This window comes from Pristiophorus japonicus, chromosome 17, assembly GCF_044704955.1.
Source record: "Pristiophorus japonicus isolate sPriJap1 chromosome 17, sPriJap1.hap1, whole genome shotgun sequence".
Taxonomy (NCBI): Eukaryota; Metazoa; Chordata; class Chondrichthyes; family Pristiophoridae; genus Pristiophorus; species Pristiophorus japonicus.
The window spans coordinates 43,062,169-43,088,694 of record NC_091993.1 but is presented as its reverse complement, the minus strand read 5'-3'; the positions used below and the strand labels follow the sequence as shown (position 1 = coordinate 43,088,694).

Here is a 26,526-nt window from a genome sequence, read left to right as displayed (position 1 = left end):
TCTCTCCCCCCCCAGTCTCTCTCTCCCCCCCCAGTCTCTCTCTCCCCCCCCAGTCTCTCTCTCCCCCCCAGTCTCTCTCTCCCCCCCAGTCTCTCTCTCCCCCCATCCCAGTCTCTCTCTCCCCCCCCAGTCTCTCTCTCCCCCCCAGTCTCTCTCTCCCCCCAGTCTCTCTCTCCCCCCAGTCTCTCTCTCCCCCCCAGTCTCTCTCTCCCCCCCCAGTCTCTCTCTCCCCCCAGTCTCTCTCTCCCCCCCAGTCTCTCTCTCCCCCCCCAGTCTCTCTCTCCCCCCTCCAGTCTCTCTCTCCCCCCTCCAGTCTCTCTCTCCCCCCCAGTCTCTCTCTCCCCCCCAGTCTCTCTCTCCCCCCCCAGTCTCTCTCTCCCCCCCCAGTCTCTCTCTCCCCCCCCCAGTCTCTCTCTCCCCCCCCAGTCTCTCTCTCCCCCCAGTCTCTCTCTCCCCCCCAGTCTCTCTCTCCCCCCCCCAGTCTCTCGCGCTCTCCCCCCCCCGTCTCTCGCGCTCTCCCTCCCCCGTCCCCCCAGTCTCTCGCGCTCTCCCCCGCCCCCCAGTCTCTCGCGCTCTCCCCCGCCCCCCAGTCTCTCGCGCTCTCCCCCGCCCCCCAGTCTCTCGCGCTCTCCCCCGCCCCCCAGTCTCTCGCGCTCTCCCCCGCCCCCCAGTCTCTCGCGCTCTCCCCCGCCCCCCAGTCTCTCGCGCTCTCCCCCGCCCCCCAGTCTCTCGCGCTCTCCCCCGCCCCCCAGTCTCTCGCGCTCTCCCCCGCCCCCCAGTCTCTCGCGCTCTCCCCCGCCCCCCAGTCTCTCGCGCTCTCCCCCGCCCCCCAGTCTCTCGCGCTCTCCCCCGCCCCCCAGTCTCTCGCTCTCTCTCTTCCCCCGCCCCCCAGTCTCTCGCTCTCTCTCTTCCCCCGCCCCCCAGTCTCTCGCTCTCTCTCTTCCCCCGCCCCCCCCTCGTCTGGACTTCCCCAACATCGAGAACATTCTTCCCGCATCTAACCTGTACAGTCCCGTCAGAATCTTATGTTTCTATGAGATCCCCTCTCATCCTTCTAAACGCCAGTGGATAAAGGCCCAGTTGATCCGGTCTCTCCTCAAATGACAGCCCAGCCATCCCTAGAATCAGTCTGGTGAACCTTCGCTGCACTCCCTCAATAGCAAGAACGTCTTTCCTCAGACTAGGAGACCAAAACTGAACACAATATTCCAGGTGAGGCCTCACTAAGGCTCTGTACAACTGCAGTAAGACCTCCCTGCTCCTATATTCAAATCCCCTAGCTATGAAGGCCAACATACCATTTGCCACCTTCACCGCCTGCTGTATCTGCATGCCCACTTTCAATGACTGACGTACCATGACACCCAGGTCTCGTTGCACCTCCTCTTTTTCTAATCTGCCGCCATTCAGATAATATTCTGCCTTCGTGTTTTTGCCCCCAAAATGGATAACCTCACATTTATCCACATTATACTGCATCTGCCATGTATTTGCCCACTCACCTAATCTGTCCAAGTCACCCTGCAGCCTCTTAGCGTCCTCCTCACAGCTCACACCGCCACCCAGTTTAGTGTCATCCGCAAACTTGGAGATATTACACTCTATTCCTTCATCCAAATCGTTAATGTATATTGTTAAGAGCTGGGGTCCCAGCACTGAGCCCTGCGGCACCCCACTAGTAACTGCTTGCCATTCTGAAAAGGACCCGTTTATCCCGACTCTCTGCTTCCTGTCTGCCAACCAGTTCTCTATCCACGTCAGTACATTACCCCCAACACCATGCGCTTTGATTTTGTACACCAATCTCTTGTGCGGGACCTTGTCAAAAGCCTTTAGAAAGTCCAAATACACTACATCCACTGGTTCTCCCTTGTCCACTCTACTAGTTACATCCTCAAAAAAATTCCAGAAGATTCATCAAGCATGATTTCCCTTTCAGAAATCCATGCTGACTTGGACCAATCCTGTCACTGCTTTCCAAATGCGCTGTTATTTCATCCTTAATAATTGATTCCAACATTTTCTCCACTACTGATGTCAGGCTACCCGGTCTATAATTACCCGCTTTCTCTCTCCCTCCTTTTTTAAAAAGTGGCATTACATTAGCTACCCTCCACTCCATAGGAACTGATCCAGAGTCGATAGATTGTTGGAAAATTATCACCAATGCATCCACTATTTCGAGGGCCACTTCCTTAAGTACTCTGGATGCAGACTATCAGGACCCGGGTATTTATCGTCCTTTAATCCCATCAATTTCCCCAACAAAATTTTCTGCCTAATAAGGATATCTTTCAGTTCCTCATTCTCACTAGACCCACTGTCCCCTAATACATTCGGAAGGCTATTTGTATCTTCCTTTGTGAAGACAGAACCAAAGTATTTGTTTAACTGGCCTGCCATTTCTTTGTTCCCCATTATAAATTCACCTGAATCCGACTGCAAGGGACCTACGTTTGTCTTTAGTAATCTTTTTCTCTTCACATATTTATAGAAGCTTTTGCAGTCAGTTTTTATATTCCCTGCAAGCTTCCTCTCATACTCTATTTTCCCCTTCTTAATTAAACCCTTCGTCCTCCTCTGTTGAATTCTAAATTTCTCCCAGTCCTCAGGTTTGTTGTTTTTTCTCGCCAATTTATATTCCTCTTCCTTGGTTTTAACACTATCCTTAATTTCCCTTGTTAGCCATGGTTGAGCCACCTTCCCAGTTTTATTTTTACTCCAGACAGGGGTAGGCGATTTAGGACTGAGATGAGGAGAAACTTCTTCACTCAGAGAGTTGTTAACCTGTGGAATTCCATGCCACAGAGAGTTATTGATGCCAGTTTATTGGCTATATTCAAGAGGGAGTTAGATATGGCCCTTACGGCTAAAGGGATTAAGGCGTACAGAGAGAAAACAGGAAAGGGGTACTGAGGGAATGATCAGCCATGATCTTATTGAATGGTGGTGCAGGCTCGAAGGGCCGAATGGCCTACTCCTGCACTTATTTTCTATGTTTCTATGTCTATGTTTTTTGTGCTCATAATCGCTGCATTTGTTGAATGACCACAACTTAGGACTGCTGTCAAACCTCAAGATGTGCCTGTTTATTACACTAATGACTAAATTCAGGATCACATTTTGCAAATGTGATTCCTCCAGAGGGTTCACTATATTTTTCAGCGACCTATCGCTCCCCATAGAAATTGCTTATAAAGTGGAAACATTATTGGCAGGAATTTTGGGTAGTATAAAATTATTTTTCCCCAATTGCTTAAATTGTGGGATATTTCAAACAGTTTGATTAAATATACTGAAAGAAAATGTGCTTACGCAGCAGTTTGTTCAATGTAGTCTCATTCTGACAGTGGCGTTATGAAATACCTGCCCACCAGCTCTTGTCCAAAGGCCGTGGATAAGTAAAGAGATATTTTAATGATATCTGAAACACCTGATTTGTAATATATCTGCCTGGATTCCGTTTATCTGTACATATGCCCTAAATAATGTGAAGGTGTTATAGATCAGCCAAATAGTCAATCTGAAGAAGGAATCTCCTCTGAAGTCAGGGACTTCCTCTTCCAACAAACTATATGCAACTTTTTTTTTTAAGTACTCCTCTGAAGAATCTTAGGACATTTTTCCAAATTAGGCACTATATAAAAGCAAGTTGTTATTGATGTTTCAACTTTGGAGCCATTTTGATAAACTATTTGCTTTTAAAATAATTTCCTTTGGATAGACTACTCTTTCAATGCAATTTAATTTTGTCTGTGCATAGAACATAAGAAATAGCAGGAGTAGGCCATACAGTCCATCGAGCCTGCTTCTCCATTCAATAAGACCATGGCTGAACTTCACTTTTATCCCCTTGGTTCCCAAAAATTTATCGACCTCAGTCTTGAATATACTCATCAATTGTGTATCCACAGCCCTCTGGGGTAGAGAATTCCAAAGATTCATAACCCTCTGTGTGAAAAAATATCTCATAATTTCAGTCCTGAGGCCGACCCCTTATCTTGAGGCTATGACTCCTAATTCTAGACTCGACAGCCAGGGGAAACAACCTCTCAGTATTTACCCTGTCAAGCCATCTCAGAATGTTATATGTTTCAATGAGATCTCCTCTCATTCTTTTAAACTCCAGAGAGTATAGGCCCATTCCACTTGATCTCTCCTTATATGACAGCCCCTCCATCCCAGGAATCAATCGAGGGAGCCTTCGTTGCACTTCTTCTAAGGCAAGTATATCCTTCCTTAGGTAACGAGACCAAAACTGTACACAGTACTGCAGGTACGGTCTCACCAAAGCCCTATATAATTTCAGAATGACTTCCATACTCTTATACTCCAACCCTCTTGCAATAAAGTCTAACATCCCATTTACTTGCTCTATCTATGTGTTAACATCTGTGATTTATGTACAACGACCTCCAAATCCCTCTGAATACCAACATTTTTATTAGTGTCTCACCTTTTTAAAAATTATTCTGCTTTTCCATTCATCCAACCATAATGTCACACTTCCCCACATATACTCTATCTGCCATCTTATTGCCCAATCACTTGACCGGTCTGTATACCTTTGCAGCCTCTTTGTGTCCTCCTTGCAGCTTACTTTCCCACCTAGCTTTGTATGTCAGCAAGCTTAGATATGTTACACTCGCTCCCCTCGTCTAAATTATTGATATAGATTGTAAATAGCTGAGGCTCAAGCACCGCTCCTTGTGGCACTCCACTAGTTACACCCTGCCATCTCAAAAATGACCTGTTTATTCCCACTCCTACATTACAGCAACTTATTGAGCCCCTAAATAATAACACCCGTGTAACTTTGTACCGTAATGAAGAGCCGTCAGCGAGATTGCCAGAAGCCTGACATCTGTGATTGGGAAAATGTTGGAATCCATTATTAAGAAGCAGTCGCAGGACATTTGGAAAAGCATAATCCAGTCAGGCAGAGTCAGCATGGATTTATGAAGGGAAAGTCATGTTTGACAAATTTGCTGGAATTCTTTGAGGATGTAACGAACAGGGTGGATATGGTGTAAGGATACAGTGCGAGGATACAGTGTGAGGATGTGTGTATTTGGACTTCCAGAAGGCATTTGACAAGGTGCCACATAAAAGATTACTGCACAAGATAAAAGTTCACGGGCTTGGGGGTAATATATTAGCATGGATAGAGGATTGACTAACTAACAGAAAACAGAGAGTCGGGATAAATGTTTCCTTCTCGGGTTGGCAATCAGTAACTAGTGGGATGCTGCAGGGATCAGTGCTGGGACCCCAACTATTTACAATCTATATTAACGACTTGGATGAAGGGACTGAGTGTAATGTAGCCAAGTTTGCTGACTATACAAAGATGGGAGGAAAAGCAATGTGTGAGGAGGACACAAAAAACCTGCAAAAGGACATAGACAGACTAAGTGAGTGGGCAAAAATTTGGTAGATGGAATATAATGTTGGAAAGTGTGAGGTTATGCACTTTGGCAGAAAAAAATCAAAGAGCAAGTTATTTAAATGGAGAAAAATTGCAAAGTGGTACAGTACAGAGGGACCTAGGGGTCCTGGTGCATGAAACACAAAAGGTTAGTATGCAGGCAAGTGATCAGGAAGGCCAATGGAATCTTGGCCTTTATTGCAAAGGGGATGGAATATAAAAGCATGGAAGTCTTGCTGCAGCTATACAGGGTATTGGTGAGGCCACACCTGGAATACTGCGTAGAGATTTGGTTTCCATATTTAAGAAAGGATATACTTGCTTTGGAGGCAGTTCAGAGAAAGTTCACTCAGTTGATTCCGGGGATGAGGGGGTTGACTTATGAGGAAAGGTTGAGTAGGTTGTGCCTCTCCTCATTGGAATTCAGAAGAATGAGAGGTGATCTTATCGAAACATATAAGGTTATGAGCCCAAATTTCCGATGCTGGGGAAAACGGCGCACCTCTGAGATTTACGTGACCTGTCTGGGAAAAAAAGTGCGCCGACATCTTACCGGGGAATTCTCCGGTCATCCTTGAGTGTGGTGTGCCGCAGCGGAGTCTCCCCGGGGCGCGCACACACATTCCCGCACACACACACACACTTCCCCGCCCCTCCCACACACACACACACTTCCCCGCCCCTCCCACACACACCCCCCCCCCCCCACACACACACACACACACACACACACACACACCCCACACCCCCACACACACACACACACACACACACACACCCTCCACACACACACACACACCCCCCACAGACACCTCCCTCCCCCACACACACACATACACACCCACACACCCCCCCCCACACACCCCCACACACACACCCCCCACACACACACCCACACACACACCCCCCCACACACACACCTCCCCCACACACACACACACACACACACACACACACACCCCACACACACACACACCCCCCCACACACCCCCACACACACACACCCCCCCACACACCCACACACACCCCCACACACACACACACACTTCCCCGCCCCTCCCACACACACCCCCCCCCACACACACACACACCCCCACACACACACTTCCCCGCCCCTCCCACACCCCCCCCACACACACCCACACACACACACACACCCCCACACACACACACACACACACACACACTTCCCCGCCCCTCCCACACACACACCCCCCCCACACACACACACACACACCCACACACATCCCCACACACACACACCCCCACACACACACACACACACTTCCCCGCCCCTCCCACACACACACACCCCCCCCACACACCCCCCCACACACACACACACACACACACACACACACACACCCCCCACAGACACCTCCCTCCCCCACACACACACATACACACCCACACACCCCCCCCCACACACCCCCACACACACACCCACACACACACCCCCCCACACACACACCTCCCCCCACACACACACACACACACACACACACACACACACACACACACCCCACACACACACGCACACCCCCCCACACACCCCCACACACACACACCCCCGCACACACCCACACACACCCCCACACACACACACACTTCCCCGCCCCTCCCACACACACACCCCCCCCCCCCACACACACACACACACACCCCCACACCCCCCCCCACACACACCCACACACACCCCCACACACACACACACACTTCCCCGCCCCTCCCACACACACCCCCCCCCCCACACACACACACACACACCCACACACCCCCCCACACACACACACCCCCACACACACACACACACACACTTCCCCGCCCCTCCCACACACACACACACCCCCCCCACACACCCCCCCACACACCCCCCCACACACACACACACACACACACACACACACACCCCCCACAGACACCTCCCTCCCCCACACACACACCCCCCCCCACACACCCCCACACACACCCCCCCCCCACACACACATCTCCCCACACACACACACCTCCCCACACACACACACCCCCACACACACACACACACCCTCCACACACACACACACCCCCACAGACACCTCCCTCCCCCACACCCCCCCCCCCACACACACCCCCCCACACACACACCCCCCCACACACACACACACACACCTACACACACACAACCCTACACCCCCCCCTCTCCCCACACACACACCCCTCCCCCCACACACACACCCCTCCCCCCACACACACACCCCTCCCCACACACCCCCCCCCTCCCCACACACACACCCCCATCCCACACACACACACCCCTCCCCACACACATACCCCCCTCCCCCCACACACACACCCCCTCCCCACACACACACACACACACACACACACTCTCCCCACACACACACACACCCTCTTCCCCCTCCTCCCCACACACCCCCCCCTCCCCACACACCCCCCCCCTCCCCACACACACACACACACACCCTCCCCACACACACACACACACCCTCTTCCCCCCCCCCCACCCACACACACACACTCCCCCCCCCCCCCACACACACACTACTCCCCCCCCCCCCCCACACACACTACTCCCCCCCCCTCTCACTGTCAGACAGAGAGAGAGAGAGAGACACTGACAGAGACACCTTCCCTTCACATAAAGGTAGGACTTCTATTTTTTATTGATTGATTGCTTATTACTTTGGTCTTGGTGCTTTAGGTGCAGAGTTCCTTCTATTTTTTATTAATTAATTGCTTATTACTTTTTGTGCTTTGTTTAGTGCTTGGTGCTTTAAATGTGCTTTGTTTCTTTAAGGTGTTTATGGAAAATCCTCTAACTTCCCTTCCCCCCCCTCCCATTGTGATGTTGATGTGTCCTTTGTGTTTAATGCTTTCCACCCGCTGTCTCTGGCTGTGCCTGCACTAAACTTAACTCTAGGTAAGGTTTTTCAGAACTTACAAAAGTGGACACTTACTCCATTTTAAGTTAATTTGAAGTAAGTTTTCGCTGCCGAAACTTGCAAAACAGGCCTGAGTGGCTGGACACACCCCCTTTTGAAAAAAAATACCTGAACTAAAATGAACCTAAGCTAACTCACAAGAGCTGGAGCAAACTATGTGCCGAGAATTGCAATTTCTAAGATACTCCAAACTAAACTAGTTGCTCCACCCGAAACTTGGGCCCTTGGTTCGGAGAAATCTCGAATTTCCTGGCTTGAGATCACTCCAATGATCCTTTGTGTGGCTCCTGGTGACAGCACATGTTTCAGTCGAGTTTGAGTTTGATCCGAGTTCTCTTTGCCACTTCAAAGTGTAAAATACATGGAAACTGCCTTCAGATAACATAGAAAAGATGTTTCCATTTCCTGGCAGTGACGTTTGAGGCTGAGCCAAGAGGAGCAGCACACTTGCTCTTTTTAAATAAACTGTAGTTCAAAATGTCGCACTCCTTCAGCTCAATATTTTATTTTTTTTCAAGTTAGAGCAGATAACATTTCTAGGTCGTGTAAAAAAGACGCTTCAGTTTTAGATGCTGTGGAACAAACACTTGCTAATTAAGCTTCTATTTGTGAAAAACATTGGATTGAAAAAGTTTTTAACAAAATTACTAAAGCCTTAAAGAATTTACATCATTCTCTATTCACGATAATATGGAGCCAGATTTTCCCATCGGGCCTGACCTGTAACTTCATGAATAGCTTGTGCATTAAGGCTGTTGCTAGAATTGTTGCATTTATATCTATTCCTATCATGAGCCAAGTCCCTTAGTCAATATGGTCATCTGATCAACAGAGCTATTTCTCTTGTTCATTTCCAAGATCGATCTTCATCATTAATATTACAAAAATAAGATTTTGATGAAATACAAGAAACATTGCAATGAACTAGATACCACTGAGAATATCGATAAAGGCATTAATGATTAGAATATTGACGCACTGTCTCATTTTCAGTGGGCAGCCTGTGCTGCACTGTATAAACCTTAACTTACGCATTAGAAAAGACAGATTTTTTGGCTTCAAAGTACTCCAGTCACTCATTTCTGGAAAAGTACAGATGTATTTTTACAGCTGTAGTGTGGATATGGCTGCGATACTCGTTGAAAACAATGTGAGCACATGTGGAAATCTTTCTGCCTGTGAAAAACTACTTTTTCCATCAGCCTCTTGCACTACTGCTGTAAGCCAAGACCAGTGTACACTGAGACATGTTATAAATTAAAACGGTCATGCTCTCCCAATGCTGCAGTTAGTCGGACTGGACCTGAGTCGCTGGATAGACTAGGAAGCTCCTAAGTTTAATGCCCAGTCTGTACTGGTTATTAGATCTCAGCCAAGTTGGCTAGATGCTACAGTTGGCTTCAGTACCACTGGGCTGAACCAGGGAAAAGAATCAGCCAGAGTTCTTGTGTCTGGTTCCAAGTTAGTGGCTGCTACTGGAGAAGAGCATCAGGTGAGGATCCGCTGAGAGTTGGTTGTCGTGGCCCTCGCTGTGGGCTAGCCTGCCGGTGTGCACTGACGAGGTTCACATTTAAACAATGGCGACTTGGTGAGGTAGTGGAGGGGCCCTAGTGCCTGCGGAATGGCATTGGCTCACATGGGGTAAAGTCAGACAAGGGTAGAAAACTAGAAGAGGACAAATGAATATGATGTGGTCTTTGTTGTGCAAGGCTGCCTGTGATGGGAATGCAACTAGATTGCACAGAATGTATAGCATGGAAACAGGCCATTCGGCCAAACTCTTTAATGCCGGTGTTTATGCTCCACACGAGCCTCCTCCCACCCCTCCTCTTCTCACCCTATCAACACATCCTTCTATCCTTTTCTCCCTTGTGTTTATCTAGCCCCCCCTTAAATGCATTTCTTATTTGCCTCAACTCCTCCCTGTGGTAGCGAGTTCCACATTCTGACCACTCACTGGTAAAGAAGTTTCTCCTGAATTCCCTGTTGGATTTTTTAGTGACTATTTTATACTTATGGCCCCTAGTGTCTCCCCCACAAGTGGAAACATATAGATTGTGTTCACAGGATTTCCTTTGGGTGGCCCTTTTAAGCTTTCAATGTAATAACAGTTTCAGATGAAAGTTGCACCTTGTATTTGTGCCTTGCAGTACGACCATATTAGATGAGGCTTCAAAGGGCTGTCGGGATGTAGGAATATTGTGGATGGGGAGCAGTAAATGTCTAATAGGTTATGAGGAAGCACACTGTAGAATGCATATTTGGACAGCTACCTGGTCGAAGAAACTAATGGTCAGCTTTACTTGGCAACTTTTGCATTGGAAGCCAGGTCAGGTCCTCTGCATGAATGCTGAGTGCATTTCCCCTAGTGTTTGGCTTGTTGGACCACTCTCCTGAGATGGTGCCCTTCGCTGACATTTTGCTTCACTTACCATTCAGTCCCTCGGGCCTGTTCCGCAATTCAATTAGATCATGGCTGATCTGTACCTCAACTCGATTTGTCCGCCTTTGGTCCATAACCCTTGATATCTTACCCAACAGAAATATATCAATCGCAGTCTTGAGAGCTCCAGTTGTCCCAAAATCCACTGCCTTTTGGAAGAGAGAATTCCAGAGTTCTACTATCTTAGCTCTAATTTTAAGATTATGTCCCCTCGTTCTTGATTTCCCCCACCACAACAACTTTTATTTATATAGCGACTTTAACGTGGTAAAATGTCCCAAGGCGTTTCACAGCAGTGTTACAAGACAAAACAGATAAATTTGACACCAAGCCACAGAAGAAGAAATTAAGGCAGGAATAAAGAGCTTGGTTAAGGAGCATCTTAAAGAAGGAAAGAGAGGCGGAGAGGTTTAGGGAGGGACCTCTAGAGCTTTGGGCCCAAACAGCTGAAGGCACGGCCACCGATGGTTGAGCAGTTGTAATGGGGGATGTTCAAGAGGGCAGAATTTGAGGAGCGCTGACATCTTGTGGGGTTGTGAGGCTGAAAAAGATTACAGAGATAGGGAGGGGCAAGGCCATGGAGTAATTTTAAACAAGGATGAGAATTTTGAAATCGAGGTGTTGTTTAACCGGGAGCCAATGTAGGTCAGAAAGCACAAGGGTGATGGGTGATCTTGACTTGGTGCGAGTTAGGACACGGGCAGCTGAGTTTTGGATGACCTCAAGTTTGCGTAGTGTAGAATGTGGGAGGCCAGCCAGGAGTGAGTTGGAATAGTCAAGTCCAGAGGTAACAAAGGCATGAATGAGAGTTTCAGCAGCAGAAGAGCTGAGGCAGAGGCAGAGGCAGAGGTGGGCAATGTTACGGAAGTGGAAAAAGGTGGTTTTAGTTATGCCGCGGATGTGGCAGGAAACTCATTTCAGGGTCAAATATAACACCTAGGTTGTGAACAGTCTTGTTCACCCTCAGATTGATGCTAGGGAGAGGGATAGAGTCGGTAATTAGAGAACGCAGTTTGTGGCGGGGACCAAAGACAATATTTAATTGGAAAAAAATTCTGCTCATCCAGTACTGGATGTCAGACAAGCAGCCTGACAATTAGAGACCATGGAGGGGGGTAGAGAGAAGTGGTGGAGAGGTAGAGCTGGGTGTCGTCAGCGTACATGTGGAAACTGATGCTGTGTTTTCGGATGAGATCGCAACATATAGATGAGAAATAGGAGGGGGCCAAGGATAGATCCTTGGGGGACACCAGAGGCAACGATGCGGGAGTGGGAAGAGAAGCCGTTGCTGGAGATTTTCTGGCTACGATTAGATAGATAGGAATGAATCCAGGCGAGTGCAGTCCCACCCAGCTGGACGATGGTGGAAAGACATTGGAGGAGGATGGAGTGGTCAGCTGTGTCAAAGGCAGCAGACAGGTCCAGGAGGACGAGGAGGGATAGTTTACCTTTGTCACAGTCACAAAGGATATCATTTATGACTTTGATGAGAGCTATTTCGGTACTGTGGCAAGGGTGAAAATCAGATTGAAGAGATTCAAACATTGAATTCAGGGAAAGATGGTCACGGATTTGGGAGGCGACAACACGTTCAAGTACTAAGGACAGGAAAGGGAGATTGGAGATGGGGCGATAACTGGCAAGCACATTGGGGTCAAGGGTAGTTTTTTTTGAGGAGAGGGGTGATGACGGCAGATTTGAAGGAGATGTCGAGACAGTACCTGAAGAGAGAGAACCGTTAACAATGTCGGCTAACATGGGAGCCAAAAAAGGAAGTTGGGTGGTCAGCAGTTTAGTGGGAATAGGGTCAAGGAAGCAGGAAGTGGGTCTCATGAACAAGATGAGCGTGGAGAGGTCAAGAGGGGAGATCAAAGAGAAACTGGAGAAAGATGTGAGTTTAGAGCTGGGGCAGGTGGGAGCCTCAGATGAGGGGCCGCCCATTTAAAACTGATAAGAAATTTCTTCTCAGAGGGTTGTGGATCTGTGGAATTCACTGCCTCAGAGAGCTGTGGAAGCTGGAACATTGAATAAATTTAAATCAGAAATAGACAGTTTCTTGAATGATAAGGAGTTACAGAGAGGGCAGGGAAGTGGACCTGAGTCCATGATCGGATCAGCCATGATCGTATTGAATGACGGAGCAGGCTCGAGGGGCCGTATGGCCGACTCCTGCTCCTATTTCTTATGTTCTTATGAAGTTGGCCCTGTGGGCTAGGTGATGGAAGGGAACTCGCAGAGGCAGCTGATCGGATGGTCTCAATCTTTGAGACAAAGAAATCCATGAGCTCCTCACACTTGTTGGAGGCGAGTGTGGTGGGGAGAAGGGTTTAAGGAGACGGTTAGCGGTAGAAAATAGTAGCTGGGGGTTATGTTTGCATTCGAGAATGATCCTGGAATAGTGAGCAGTTTTTGTAGACAAGAGTAGGGCCTGATAATGTTTTATGTGTTCGAGCCAGATCTGGCGGTGGTGAATGGTTAAACCAAAGGAAATAGTTTCTCTATTGAATCCTTTTAACATCTAAACATCTCGATCAGATCACCCCTCAATCTTCTAAATTCAAGGGAGTTGAAGCCAAGTTTATGCAATCCTTCATCCAAGACAAGTTCCAGGTGCAGCATCTGAATCTGGGCCTGTATGGGTGAGCACTATAGATACTATCTCTGTGTCAGTAGCATCAGTCAGTCCTGTTAGCGGATGCCATGCCCCTCGCGTTCCTGAGTTGGATACCTTGCCCCTACATGCACACCCCTGGTAAGATGAGGCCAATGGCAAATTAAGAAGCTAGTTTGCTTTGCAGAGTGTATATGACTGAATGAAAGTAATAATTCCAGACTTTTATAAACGTCTGCTGCAATGCTTCCTGTATCAACACAAACCAACAAAAGAACTAAACTATCCCGAATAGCGGAAGGTATATTCACATCCTGTTTTATTTCCTTTTGGGTCACATCCTTGCTCGGAAAACTGACCTATATCTTAATTCCCAGCTCAGGCGGCTTCTTGTAACCTTTGGCCATACTGACGCTGACTAAGTTTCTTTTCTCTGCTTTTTATTGATTCTGAAGCAGAATCACATCAAGTGACCACAGCAGGTGCCTCTGTTGAGCTCAAGTGAATTGGCGCATCTCAACCAGAATAGGTGTGAACGATCACTGAAGGGTCCAAAGTACCCTTTATTGGTTCAGACACTCCCTCTGAATCTTAATCTATGTCTTCCAGCGCTGCTGTTGTGTGAATTTAACCCCTTGAGAGTGGAGGTGAACTCAGTAGTACCATTTTTAACACACATTACACCAAGGTCTCGTTACCCCCCTTCCCCGTGGCAGTATAGTCAGAAATCGCCTAAACGTGGGAATGTGGCCCCTTTTAATGGCTGCTGGAGCTCTAAGTTCCTATCAGCCAAGCTGAATGGGCTCCCCAGCCAGCCCACTACATTAAATGCATAGATTGCTGGCTGAATGCAGTCAATGCTAACACTTGTATTGTGGTCTGTCAGATACAAATAGCTTCCTTGTCATTAAAATAAAAACGTGCCTACTCTTTACTGGATCTAAATTATTGCAACCACAATGGGTGCATGATCAGTGCTCAAGTTATTTTATGACTTAATTGTAATCATACCCAGTGTTGTGCAATTATGGAAAGATTTTACTGTCTGTAAACTGTTTCTAGCAAATAGAGTGGACATAAATAGGGCACAGTTCATGATCATTTCTGATTTTGGCAATAACGATTTAGTAAAGAGTCTGACTTACGTCAGTTTGCAATGGGAAAAACTGCTAAACTACTTGCTACATATGTTGACATTCAGGGTTTGCGTATATTTGTTCGTTTGATCTCTGTATAAGGAAAATGTGGTTAAAATATATTGCAAAAGAATTGGGGAAATATTGTCTAATTGCTTCCTAAGCCTGTTTTTTTCCAGCGTACACTCATCATGTGTTTTGCAAATACTTTTGAAAGTCTATCCTTACACAAGATCTATACCAGTATAATCCTAGAATGCTAATAATATAGATAGTTTGTGGGTCTGTGGAGTTCTGCTCTTGCCTCTGGCCAAGGCTTTGATGGGTTAAAGCCATGCTTGAGAATACAAGCTGGCATGATTTGGGAGAAAAGTACTGTCCTGTGATAAAGTAAGATTCCAGCTGCTTTGCTCAGTGAACATTTAAGATCCATAAGTGTGGTACCAGTTTGATGTAAAGGGAAGGTTGTGGGCCTGGGCGTGTGATTCAGCCTGTGTCTGTGTCCAGTGCAGGTCAGTGCCACTAACACAGCCTGGCACTCCTCCTTAACCAGGAGCTCAGGAAAGGCGAGGGCGGGAGACAAGTGGCAGCAGATCTTGAAAAGTAAGCTGACCCTAAATGTTCCAGTGAATGGTCTGTCAAGTATCACCCACCCAAGTACTATAACAGTTTTATTACCGTGATATCTTCTCTACTTTCCTCCCTCAGCCTCTGCACTGGGCAACTTTCATCCTCGGTGAGTTCTACCGCCATCTTAATTCATCATGCTCTCTCTCCTCTGAGTTCACTAGCCTCCTATCCTCCCTTAATCTCTCCCTCCATGTAAACACCCAGCCCATATGCATGGCCACCCCCTCGACCTTGCCATCTCTCGTGTCCTCGCCACTCCCATCGCGTCAACGCAGATAAGGCCATCTCTGACCACTTCCTCGTATCGCTCTCCACTCACTTCCTCCTTCGCCCCCCCTCCCCCTCCCAAACCCTATCCTTCTGTGTCCGCCCCTGGAAAAAAACTCTCCCAACTCTGCTACAACTACACTTACGAACTCCCAACTGTCCAGCCTTTAGTCCTCCATTCACCATGACATTACTGCAGCTACCGATCTGCTCAGCCACACCCTCACCAAAACCTTTGATTCCCTAGTTCCTATTAAAAAAATTTCTCTCTCTCACCCTGGCAGTTCCCCCTGGTACGGCCTTCAACTTCACTCCCTTAAGTCCAAGGGACGCAGACTTGAACGGATATGGCGGACAACTGGTTTAGCCATTCACCGCTAGATCTTGCTGGACCACACACCGCATTATCGGATCCTCTGGACCTGATAATGCTGTGTATTCCAGAATCATTCTGGAATGCAAAGATAAACCCCGGCTTCTATTCTCCACTGATAACCGTCTTCTTAAACTCTCCCCTTTCCCCTGTCTCCTCCACCCTCACCTCCGGCAACAAGTGTGAGGAGTTCATGGACATTTTTGTCTCTAGCGCTGAGACCATCTGTTCGGCCGCCTTTGCCACTTCCCTTCCTTCCCCGATCCCACCAGGTCAATCTTCCTCTGAGGTTCCCCCCCTGCCCTGGCCCTGATCTCACATCTTTCTCCACTTTCTCTCTGATCTCCCCTCATGGCCTCACTGCGCACATCTTGTCCATGAGACCCACTTCCTGCTCCCTCAATTCTATCCCCACCAAACTGTTGACCACCCAACTTCCTTTTCTGGCTCCCATGTTAGCTGACATTGTTAACGGTTCTCTCTCCTAAGATACTATCACCCCTCTCCTCAAAAAAAACCCCTTGATCCCTCTGTCCTTGCAAACTACCGCCCCATCTCCAACCTCCCTTTCCTCTCCAAAGTCCTTGAACATGTCTCCTCCCAAATCCGTTCCCATCTTTCCCGCAATTCCATGTTTGAATCCCTCCAATCAGGGTTTCCGCCCCTGCCACTGTACCAAAACTGTTCTCATCAAAGTCACAAATGGCATCCTTTGTGACTGTGACCAAGGCAGATTATCCCTCCTCATCCTCTTGACTTGTCTGCTGCCTTTGACACGGTTGACCATTCTGTCCTTCTCCAGTGCCTCTCCACCACTGTCCAGCTGGGTGGGACTGCATTCACCTGGTTCCATTCTTATCTAATCGTAGCCAGAGAATCACCTGCAGTGGCTTCTCTTCCCGCTCCCGCATCGTTGCCTCTGGTGTCCCCCATGGATCTATCCTTGACCCCCTCCTATTTCTCATCTACATGCTGCCCCTTGGCAACATCATCCAAAAACACAGCATCAGTTTCCACATGTATGCTGACGACACACAGCTCTACCTCACTACCACTTCTCTCTAGCCCTCCACAGTCTCTAAATTGTCAGACTGCTTGTCCGACATCCAGTTCTGGTTGAGCAGATATTTCCCCAGCCACTGACTCCATCCCACTCCCTAACATCTGTCTGAGGCTGAACCACACTGTTCGCAACCTTGGTATCATATTTGATTCTGAAATGAACTTCTGGCCATACATCCGCGGCATAACTAAAACCATCTTTTTCCACCTCCGTAACATCACCCGTCTCCGCCTTTGCCTCAACTTATCCGCTGCTGAAACCTCATCAACACCTTTGTTTTCTCTAGACTTGACTATTCCTATGCACTCCTGGCTGGCTTCCCACGTTCTATCCTACGTAAACCTGAGGTGACCCAAAACTTGGTTGCCCCGTGTCCGAACTCGTACCAAGTCCCACTCACTCTTCACTCCTGTGCTCGTTGACCTACATTGGCTCCCGGTTAAGCAACGCCTCAATTTCAAAAATCTCATCCTTATTTTCAAATTCTTCTATGGCATTTCCCCTTCCTACCTCTGTAAATTCCTCCAGCCCCCCCCCCCCCCCACGAGATGTTTGCGCTCCTCTAATTCTTCCCTCTTGAGCATCCTTGATTATAATCACTCAACCGTTGGTGGCCGTGCCTTCTGTTACCTAGGCCCTAAGCTCTGGAACTCCCTGCCTAAACCTCTCTACCTCTCTTTCCTCCTTTAAGACGCTCCTTAAAACCTACTTCTTTGACCAAACTTTTGGTCATCTGTCTTAATTTCTTCTTATGTGGCTTGGTGTCAAATACTTTGCATTATAACTGTGAAGCGCCTTGGGACATTTTACTATGTTGAAGGTGTACAGTTTTGGTGGTCCTACCTAAGGACTGATATACTTGCCATAGAGGGAGTGCAACGAAGGTTCACCAGACTGATTCCTGGGATGGAGGGCATTGTCCTATGAGGAGAGATTGAGTACAAGGCCTATATTCTCTAGAGTGTAGAAGAATGAGAGATGATCTCATTGAAACATACAAAATTCTTACATTGACTGGGTAGATGCAGGGAGGATGTTTCCCCGGGCTGGGGAGTCTAGAATCAGGGGTCACAGTCTCAGAATAAGGAGTTGGCCATTTAGGACTGAGATGAGAAATTTCTTCACTCAGAGGGTGGTGAATCTTTGAAATTCTCTACCCCTGACGGCTGTGGAGGCTCAGTCTTTGAGTATATTCAATATAGAGATCGATAGGTTTTTGAATATTAAGGGAATCCAGGGATATGGGGACAGTGCAGGAAAGTGGAGTTGAGGTAGAAGATCAGCCATGATCTCATTGATTGGTGGAGCAAGCTCGAGGGGCCGAATGGCCTACTGCTGCTCCTAATTTGTATGTTCTTATGTTTTTGTATAAATACAAGTTGTTGTTGTCAAGATCATCCTTAATTCAAAGGATATAATTCTGTCATCTGGTTGATATTAGCATTAAAGCAGGAGAAAATCAACAGGCAATTAGTGTTTGAGCATTCTACATTACATAGGATTAGTAACCTCTGCCTTGCCAAAATTATTACAACCTGTTTAAAAAATGTTTTCTCTAAGACCTGAGACAATTTTAAATAAAAAAAATATGATTTCACAGATGTATCACAATCCTATTTACATACAAAAAGCTTTCCAATGGTGTATGAATAGAGCCAATGCATAGAATGTCTTCACACTACATTCATTTCACAATTTATAATCCACATCCAGCACAACTGCCAAAAATGACCACAAAATAAACATTTGCATTTAAGGATTCGCCATCATTACAGGAAATGGAAAGTTTCAAACTACTTCCTCAATCTCTATTTGAAAATGATATATAGCAATGAAATTAATTGGATCAACTCTCAATGTTGTGTGACACCCACTGTTTTGGGTCTCCCTTTCTCTGCTACTCCAATGTCTATTGTGGCAAAGTGTTAAGTACATTATTGGAGCAGCTCCTTTCACTTCTGTGGGGACCAGAATTTGAAACCCATTTGGGAGCTGATCTGGAGCCATGAGCACTCGATTGATTATGTAGCAGACCAGATTAGCGGGGGCTCTGTACTTGCTTCTAGATCAGCCCGAGGTTCGCCACACTGGGGTAAACCGAGCTCCACACCCCCTCGTACCACCTTAAAAAAAAAACTTGCTGAAATATGACATTGGCAAAGCAGTAGGGTTTTCCCTATTTGTTTCATGCTTGTATTTGTCTTTTCCATGGCAACAAAATGGCAGCATTTCTCAATAGCTGTGTGCCCCGATTACCCGAGACAGATTGGCACCTCGGATGTAAGTAGAGCCTAACGTGGATCTTTATTGCTGACTGGATGGTTAGTTGTACTGCCACCAGCTGTCAGAATTCTAACTGGTGAGTTCTCGTTCTTCTTGCTTCACAAGTAAGGAAGGAGGATAATAACCTAAGAAATAGGAGCAGCAGAAACCCTACTGTTTTGCCTGTATATCCGTCTGCAAAAAAAGGGGTACAATTGGGCTATGCTAATGACATGGCCAAATGTAGCCATGGTCAGGCCACGGCCAACCTGTTTGGTGCATAGGCTTTTGGTTTGGGGGGGGGAAGGGGGAAGAAATATTTCAACAATGCTTCTTCAGAATTTATCAAAACTGGGAAGGATCTAGCTCTCTACAAATGTTTAGGTTCCTTTTGAAAATCTATACGTTCAATTCTGAAGTTTTTTAGTCGCTAAAAGCAGCATGCACACCCAGTATGGAACCGAACTCAACAAACCAGGAGTATCCCAGGTCTGACCCTGTTCTGTGCTGAATCCGGACCAAGCTGGTGCTACAATTCAGTACTTGTGAGCACGGGAGAGTAAATATAGAACAAAAAGAGAAATTTGAGCAAATCTATAATAAAAACAAACTGGAGGATTAATGTTCCCTTATGATTTATTCGTAACTAGCAGTGCAAGCCTCGGCTCGGAAACTACAGGACAAAAGGACAGTTCTCAGCTTGCTTATTGGCAGAAGGCATCTAGTACTGGAGCACTGATACTCCCTCATGCCTTATTAATAAAATAACAGCATTTTTAAAAAAAACTAAAATGGGTTGTATACCAAACATAATGCTACATTTATGAAAAATGTGGCGTGTTACAATATGGGATTGAAATTCTTATGCGTGCTATTTCAGCACCCTGGATCAGGTTTGTATTAAATGTTGAAAAGTTTATTTTAAAATTGGAACATGGTGATATCTGCATGTGGTTATCTATTGCTCGTGTTGTTTTGATCTTCTGAATGACCAGCACCTCTAATATGTTCAGTTAGAATTTTTTCATGTTGGTATTCCATTTCCAGCTTTAGTAAGCTTTCACAGTAACATACTGCTAAAATGTTCTGTATATTTACATATTGAGGGCTTTATTTGAATGAACAAAAGAAAATTGTGCCGAGTACCTTACTTTTGTTTAGATTTGCGGTAATTGCACATTAAAATGGCATTATCTCCTCTTGCAGCAAGTAGCATCCCAGTCCGGAAAGCCTCAATCACCACCTTTCGCCATGGGATCGAGTCACACATTCCCAGCGGACCCATCTACTTTCAGTCCCCTCTCCAGTCCTGTGTCTACATCTTCACCAGGCGGACCTTCTTACACCAGTCTGGCAAATCGATCCGCTACTTTTGGTAAGTAGGAACCTACACTAATCATGACCAGAGTGATGTTTCTGGACATCTTCCCCGATCAATGGGTTTGACCAACAATGGGTCAAAGATTGGGAGTGAGTCGAAGAGAAACCCCATGACTTGTCTGTGATGCCATAGTCCACATGATCGGCAAGCTCTGCCCCCAAAATACCAATTTGCCTTTTCCCCCAGGGATTCAGCTTTGTTTCACAATATCTTTTTGCTGTAGAGTTTCATATTCATTATTATGCCACTAACCTAAGCTACTTGTTGATTACTGTCAGCGATGCTGAGAAATTCTCCCATTGCATCAGCAACTGGCACCTGTGGGGAATGGTGAATAAAAGTGGCTTTATGGCCGAGTGGGTTTACATGTTATGTAGACCATCCTCAAGTATTGCTGACCCCACTAGAGGTGCCTCTTCGCTCAGTATTTCATAATTGTCAAATTTATCTGGAGTCCCAGCCCATATAATGTAGAACTGACTCCAGTGTTTTGCCTGAAAGGGTGGTGGAAGCAGATTTAATAGTAACTTTCAAAAGGGAATTAGATATATTCTTGAAAAAGAAAAAAATGCAGGGCTATGGGGAAAGAGCAGGGAGTTGGGATTAATTGGATAGCTCTTTCAAAGAGCTGGCACAGGCACGATGGGCTGAATGGCCTCCTTCTGTGTTGTCAGTTTCTATGGAGGGTCCCCCTTGAAAAAGATTGAAAAATGAAATGAAAGTGCCTTTTCACGATGGCACCAATTAGCAGCATGTGTAATGCAGGAAGCAGAGCATCCTTAGCACCTTGCATTACTCTCATTTGGTTCCAGCCAACGCTGTGGTTGACAGAGTGTCAGCCCGATATAAAGTGATTCATCATTCTTACCCTGAGGGTACAACTTGGTATGTCTTCATCAGTGTGTGGAGAACCTATCAAATAAAGAAGGGAAAGATTGTTGGCTCCTCTTTATTCTTCTAATCCAGACACCTTCCAGACACCAAATGTTGCTGGAGTCACTTTGGGCTCAGTGCTGCTACCTCCATTTTCTTTCCCAGGGATTGATTTAAAATTTCGATGGTGTTCTGTGGGCAGGACTTGCTTTTATATTGGGTTCGGAAAGCCATCAATGTCAAAAAAATCTTAATGGGACATTGTCGTTTCCATTTTTTTTGGAACTTTGGATGCTGTGATTATAAAATAATTGAGTTATGAAAGTTAATATTTATCTTATTAATTTTCCAGAGATGATATTACAATAATTAGAGAGGAAATAGATGCTCATCTACGAATTGTCAAATGAGGTGTAATTTGAGGCTTAAATGGCAGTAAATCGCATATTACAATCTAATTTATTTTCCTTCCCAGCCCCATTCATTTGTTTTTCAAAAGTTCTCTTGGTCTCTTCATGTTGCTCCCTGTTGCCAAGCTGAGAGGACAGGCCAATAATTCTGCTCTTAGGTTTGCTGCTAAGACACGTTCATCTCGGGTGCAAGAGCAGCCTAACATAAATCGCCCAGTGATTCTGTGCTCCCTCCCAGTTTGAAAGTGCTTGGCTGATGCTTGGTGGGGGCATGCTTGACATCAGGAATTTGCTGGGAGGGAGCCGACATTACCTCCTGCTGCCCTGTGACACAGCATGTTGGTACATCATTGTGTTGTGTCAGCTTGTTGCTAAAGATTGTGTACTCTTGCCAAATCATGCATTTAATGTAAGCAGTCAAATTGCAGCTCTATCCCAATACAACGCTGGTGTTTGGAGCCTGGGGGAATAGGGTCTTGAGGGAGGCACTGAACACCCTATTTGTACAGAAGGCCCAGAATCACTTTCTGTTTCTGTCAGTCATCACGAACAAAAAATAGATAATGGCATCTATTTACATGTGCTGTAATTGATTCCTCGCTGCTCCCAGGCTACCGCTCGCTGCTCCTTTTAAGGCCCCAACCTGCCGCAGATGTTCCTTCGAAGGTTAGGGCCGCCACTCCAGGGAGCAGCGCGAGCTGGTGCAGGAGGGTGACGGCGGTGAAGAGGGCGACTGGATTGGACGTCACCATAACCCAGGTCGGTGATTGGAGCGTGGGCAGGTACAGCAGGAGCGGTGAGGCCGAGGCGAAGGAGCGGTGAGAGATTGTAGAATTATGTGATCGCGGCCCAGGAGAGCTGTGAGTTCGGGGCCCAGAAGAGGCGAGGTCCCCGGGGCAGCACGGGCCAACCCACACTGTGATATGTCAGTGCGGTGTCTATTTGTCTATGAACCTTTTCCTTACCCTCTTTCTCATTGTTGCACAGATCTGCTTCACTATGTATCAGCTCACTGTCTGGCTCTAAAATATGTTCCTTGATCTTGCTGTTTAATTCCCATCTCTTCTATTTTTAAAGCCCAGAATACACTGCAAAATGGTAAGCAATAGGTAGTGGGTTCGAGGTGAATACTGGGATCTGGCAAGGAGAGGCTGCCCCTTATTTTAACCAATAAGGGAATTTTTTAACCAATAAGGAAATTAAGGGTTATGGGGAGTGGGCGGGTAAGTGGAGCTGAGTCCACGGCCAGATCATCCATGATCTTGTTGAATGGCGGAGCAGGATCGAGGGGCTAGATGGCCTACTTCTGTTCCTAATTCTTATGTTCTTGTTAATGTTGGGGAAGTCCAGAACCAGGGGTCACAGTCTAAGGATAAGGGGTAAGCCATTTAGGACCGAGATGAGGAGAAACTTCTTCACCCAGAGAGTGGTGAACCTGTGGAATTCTCTACCACAGAAAGTTGTTGAGGCCAATTCACTAAATATATTCAAAAAGGAGTTAGATGTAGTCCTTACTACTAGGGGGATCAAGGGGTATGGCGAGAAAGCAGGAATGGGGTACTGAAGTTGCATGTTCAGCCATGAACTCATTGAATGGCGGTGCAGGCTCGAAGGGCCGAATGGCCTACTCCTGCACCTATTTTCTATGTTCTATGTTTCTATGCCCCAGTGGTGGATCACACACACATGAAAGAAAGGATGCAAGGGTTGGGGAAGCAGCAGGGAGTTGAGAGGATTGCTGCTTAGGCATGCTTGTTAGGGAGTCATAAAGCAAGAACAAAACATATCACTGCACACCACAATCACACTACAACCATGCCCCGCATCGCACCGCACACCATACCCCGCACCGTTTCACACACCATACCCCGCACCACACACCATACACCACACAGCACACCACACTGCAACCATACACCACACAGCACACCACACTGCAACCACACACCACACCACACTGCAACCATACCCCACACACACCACAACCACACCACACTGCAACCATACCCTGCACCGCACCACACAGCACACCACAACCATACCCCGCACCGCACCACACAGCACAACGCACCACAACCATACCACACAGCACACCACACCACAACCATACCCCGCACCGCACCACACAGCACAACGCACCACACGCCATACACCACACAGCACACCACACTGCAACCATACACCACACCACACACACAACCACACCATACCACACCACACACTGCAACCATACCCTGCACCGCACCACACATCACACCGCACCACAACCATACCCCGCACCGCACCACACAGCACAACGCACCACAACCATACCACACAGCACACCACACCACAACCATACCCCGCAACGCACCACACACCATACCCCGCACCACAACCATAGACAGACAGAAAGAAAGACTTGCAATAATATAGCAAATTCATAGCCTCAAGGCGTCCCAAAGCACTTTATGTCCAAAGAAGTAATTTTTGAAGTGTATTCACTTGTAATATAGGAAACATGTGAGACAATTTGCACACAGCAAGGTCCCACAAACAGCAATATGATAATGACTAGAAAATCCATTTTAATGATGTTGATTGAGGGATAAATATTGGCCAGGACACCGGGGAGAACTCCTGTGTTTGAAATAGTGCCATGGGATTTTTTACATCCACTTGAGGGCGCAGACTCAGTTTAATGTCTAATCTGAAAGACGGCACCTCCAACAGTGCAGCACTCCCTCAGGATGATGGGTAGAGGCACAGTGAGGTTCTACACAATGCCCCCAAAAATATCGAGCAGAAAAGACCCATCTTAACAATGCAAGGAAGATGGGAACAATACAGGAAGGGAACAATACTCAAGTCCGAGGCACCTGAGAGATGGTGGCACCTGTGGGGCTAAACTAATTTAACTGATTTCCAACAGGACTTAGGGTAATTTCTGGGTAAGTTTAATTATTTTTTATGAATTATTTGTTTTTATATTATTTTTTTTACCTCTGTAGTCATCATCATCATCATGGGCAGTCCCTCGAAGCAAGGATGACATGCTTCCACGCCAAAAAAGGATGAGTTCACAGGTGTTTCAATGTAGGACCTAATATTCCAGGTCCTGAACTACATCCTGAAGGGTGGAAGATGCCTGTGCGTGGATTTTTTTAATGTGCGGTGGCCGTTGCACACCAGCCACCACATGGGCTTGACAGAGCTAGGTCTGGTCCAGTGGCAAGGATTACTCAAGGCGACTAGAGACCTGCTCTGTTGCACGGGCCTAGTGCGCACACATATCACAGTGTGAGCTGGCTCGTACTGCCCCAGGGCCCCTGGCCCCGAACTCGCACCTCTCCTGGGCCCCAATCAAATCCCTCCACAGTCTCTCGCCGCTCCTGCTGTATCTGCCCACGCACCAATCACCAACCTGGATCTTGATGACATCACTCTTCGCTGCCATCGCTCTCCTGCACCAACTCGCACTGCTCCCTCCACGCTGCTCCCGGGGCCTCCACGCTGCTCCCCGGGGCCTCCATGCTGCTCCCAGGTTGCCGCAACTCCGCTCCTTTTGTGGCCCCGACCTGCTGCTGGTGTTCTCACGCGGGTCGGGGCCTCCACCTTGCCCCTCAATCGCTGGAAGATTGTAAATTAGAACATAAGAATTAGGAGTAGGCCATTCGGCCCTCGAGCCTGCTCCAGAATTCAATGCGATCATGGCTGATCTTCGACCTTGACTCCATTTGCCTGCACTATCCCCATATAAGAACATCAGAAATAGGAACAGGAGTAGTCCACACGACCCCTCGAGTCTGCTCCGCCATTCAATATATTAAGTATATTAAATATATTAAGAATAAGAGGGTAACGAAAGAAAGGGTAGGGCCTATTAGAGACCATGAAGGTAATCTTTGTGTGGAGGTGGAAGATGTTGGGAGGATACTTAACGAATACTTTGCATCTGTTTTCACAAAGGAAAGGGGCAATGAAGATACAGCTATCGAGGAAGAGTCTGATATTCTGGATAAAATAAATATAGTGAGAGAGGAAGTATTAAGGAGTTTAGCAGCTTTGAAAGTAGATAAGCCCCCAGGCCCGGATGAAATGCATCCCAGGCTGTTGAGCGAAGTAAAAGAGGACATAGCAGAGGCCTTGACCATCATTTTCCAGTCCTCTTTGGATCTGGGCAGGTGCCGGAGGATTGGAGGACTGCTAATGTAGTACCCTTGTTTAATAAGGGAGAAAGGGATAGGCCGAGTAATTACAGGCCTGTCAGCCTAACCTCAGTGGTAGGAGAATTATTGGAAAAAATCCTGAAAGACAGGATAAATCTGCATTTGGAAAGGCAAGGATTAATTAGGGACATTCAGCACGGACTTGTTAAGGGAAGATCGTGTCTGACTAACCTGATTGAATTTTTTGAGAAGGTAATCAAGAGGGTCGATGAGGGTAGTGCATACGATGTAGTATATATGGACTTTAGCAAGGCTTTTGATAAGGTCCCACATGGTAGACTGGTCATGAAGGTTAAAGCCCATGGGATACAGGGCAAAGTGTCAAATTGGATCCAAAATTGGCTTGGAGGTAGGAAGCAAAGTGTAATGATTGATGGATGTTTTTTGTGACTGGAAGGATGTTTCTAGTGGGGTTCCGCAGGGCTCAGTATTGGGACCCTTGCTTTTTGTAGTATATATCAACGATTTAGATTTGAATATTGAGAGTATGATTAAGAAT

The 26,526-nt window shown here is 47.0% G+C and overlaps 1 protein-coding gene across 9 annotated transcripts in view; it reads left to right on the top strand.

Annotated features, from left to right (window-relative positions):
- arnt2 (aryl-hydrocarbon receptor nuclear translocator 2) overlaps nt 1–26,526 on the top strand; it is a 576,442-nt gene that overhangs the window by 446,420 nt on the left and 103,496 nt on the right. For all 9 annotated transcript variants that reach the window (XR_011587457.1, XR_011587456.1, XM_070858690.1 and 6 more), the window contains one exon: nt 20,362–20,530. Coding sequence is in view for 7 of the 9 variants with exons in the window: in XM_070858690.1 (XP_070714791.1) it covers nt 20,362–20,530 (169 nt within the window). In the remaining 2 variants the exon portion in view is untranslated. The remainder of the gene's footprint in view (nt 1–20,361; nt 20,531–26,526) is intronic.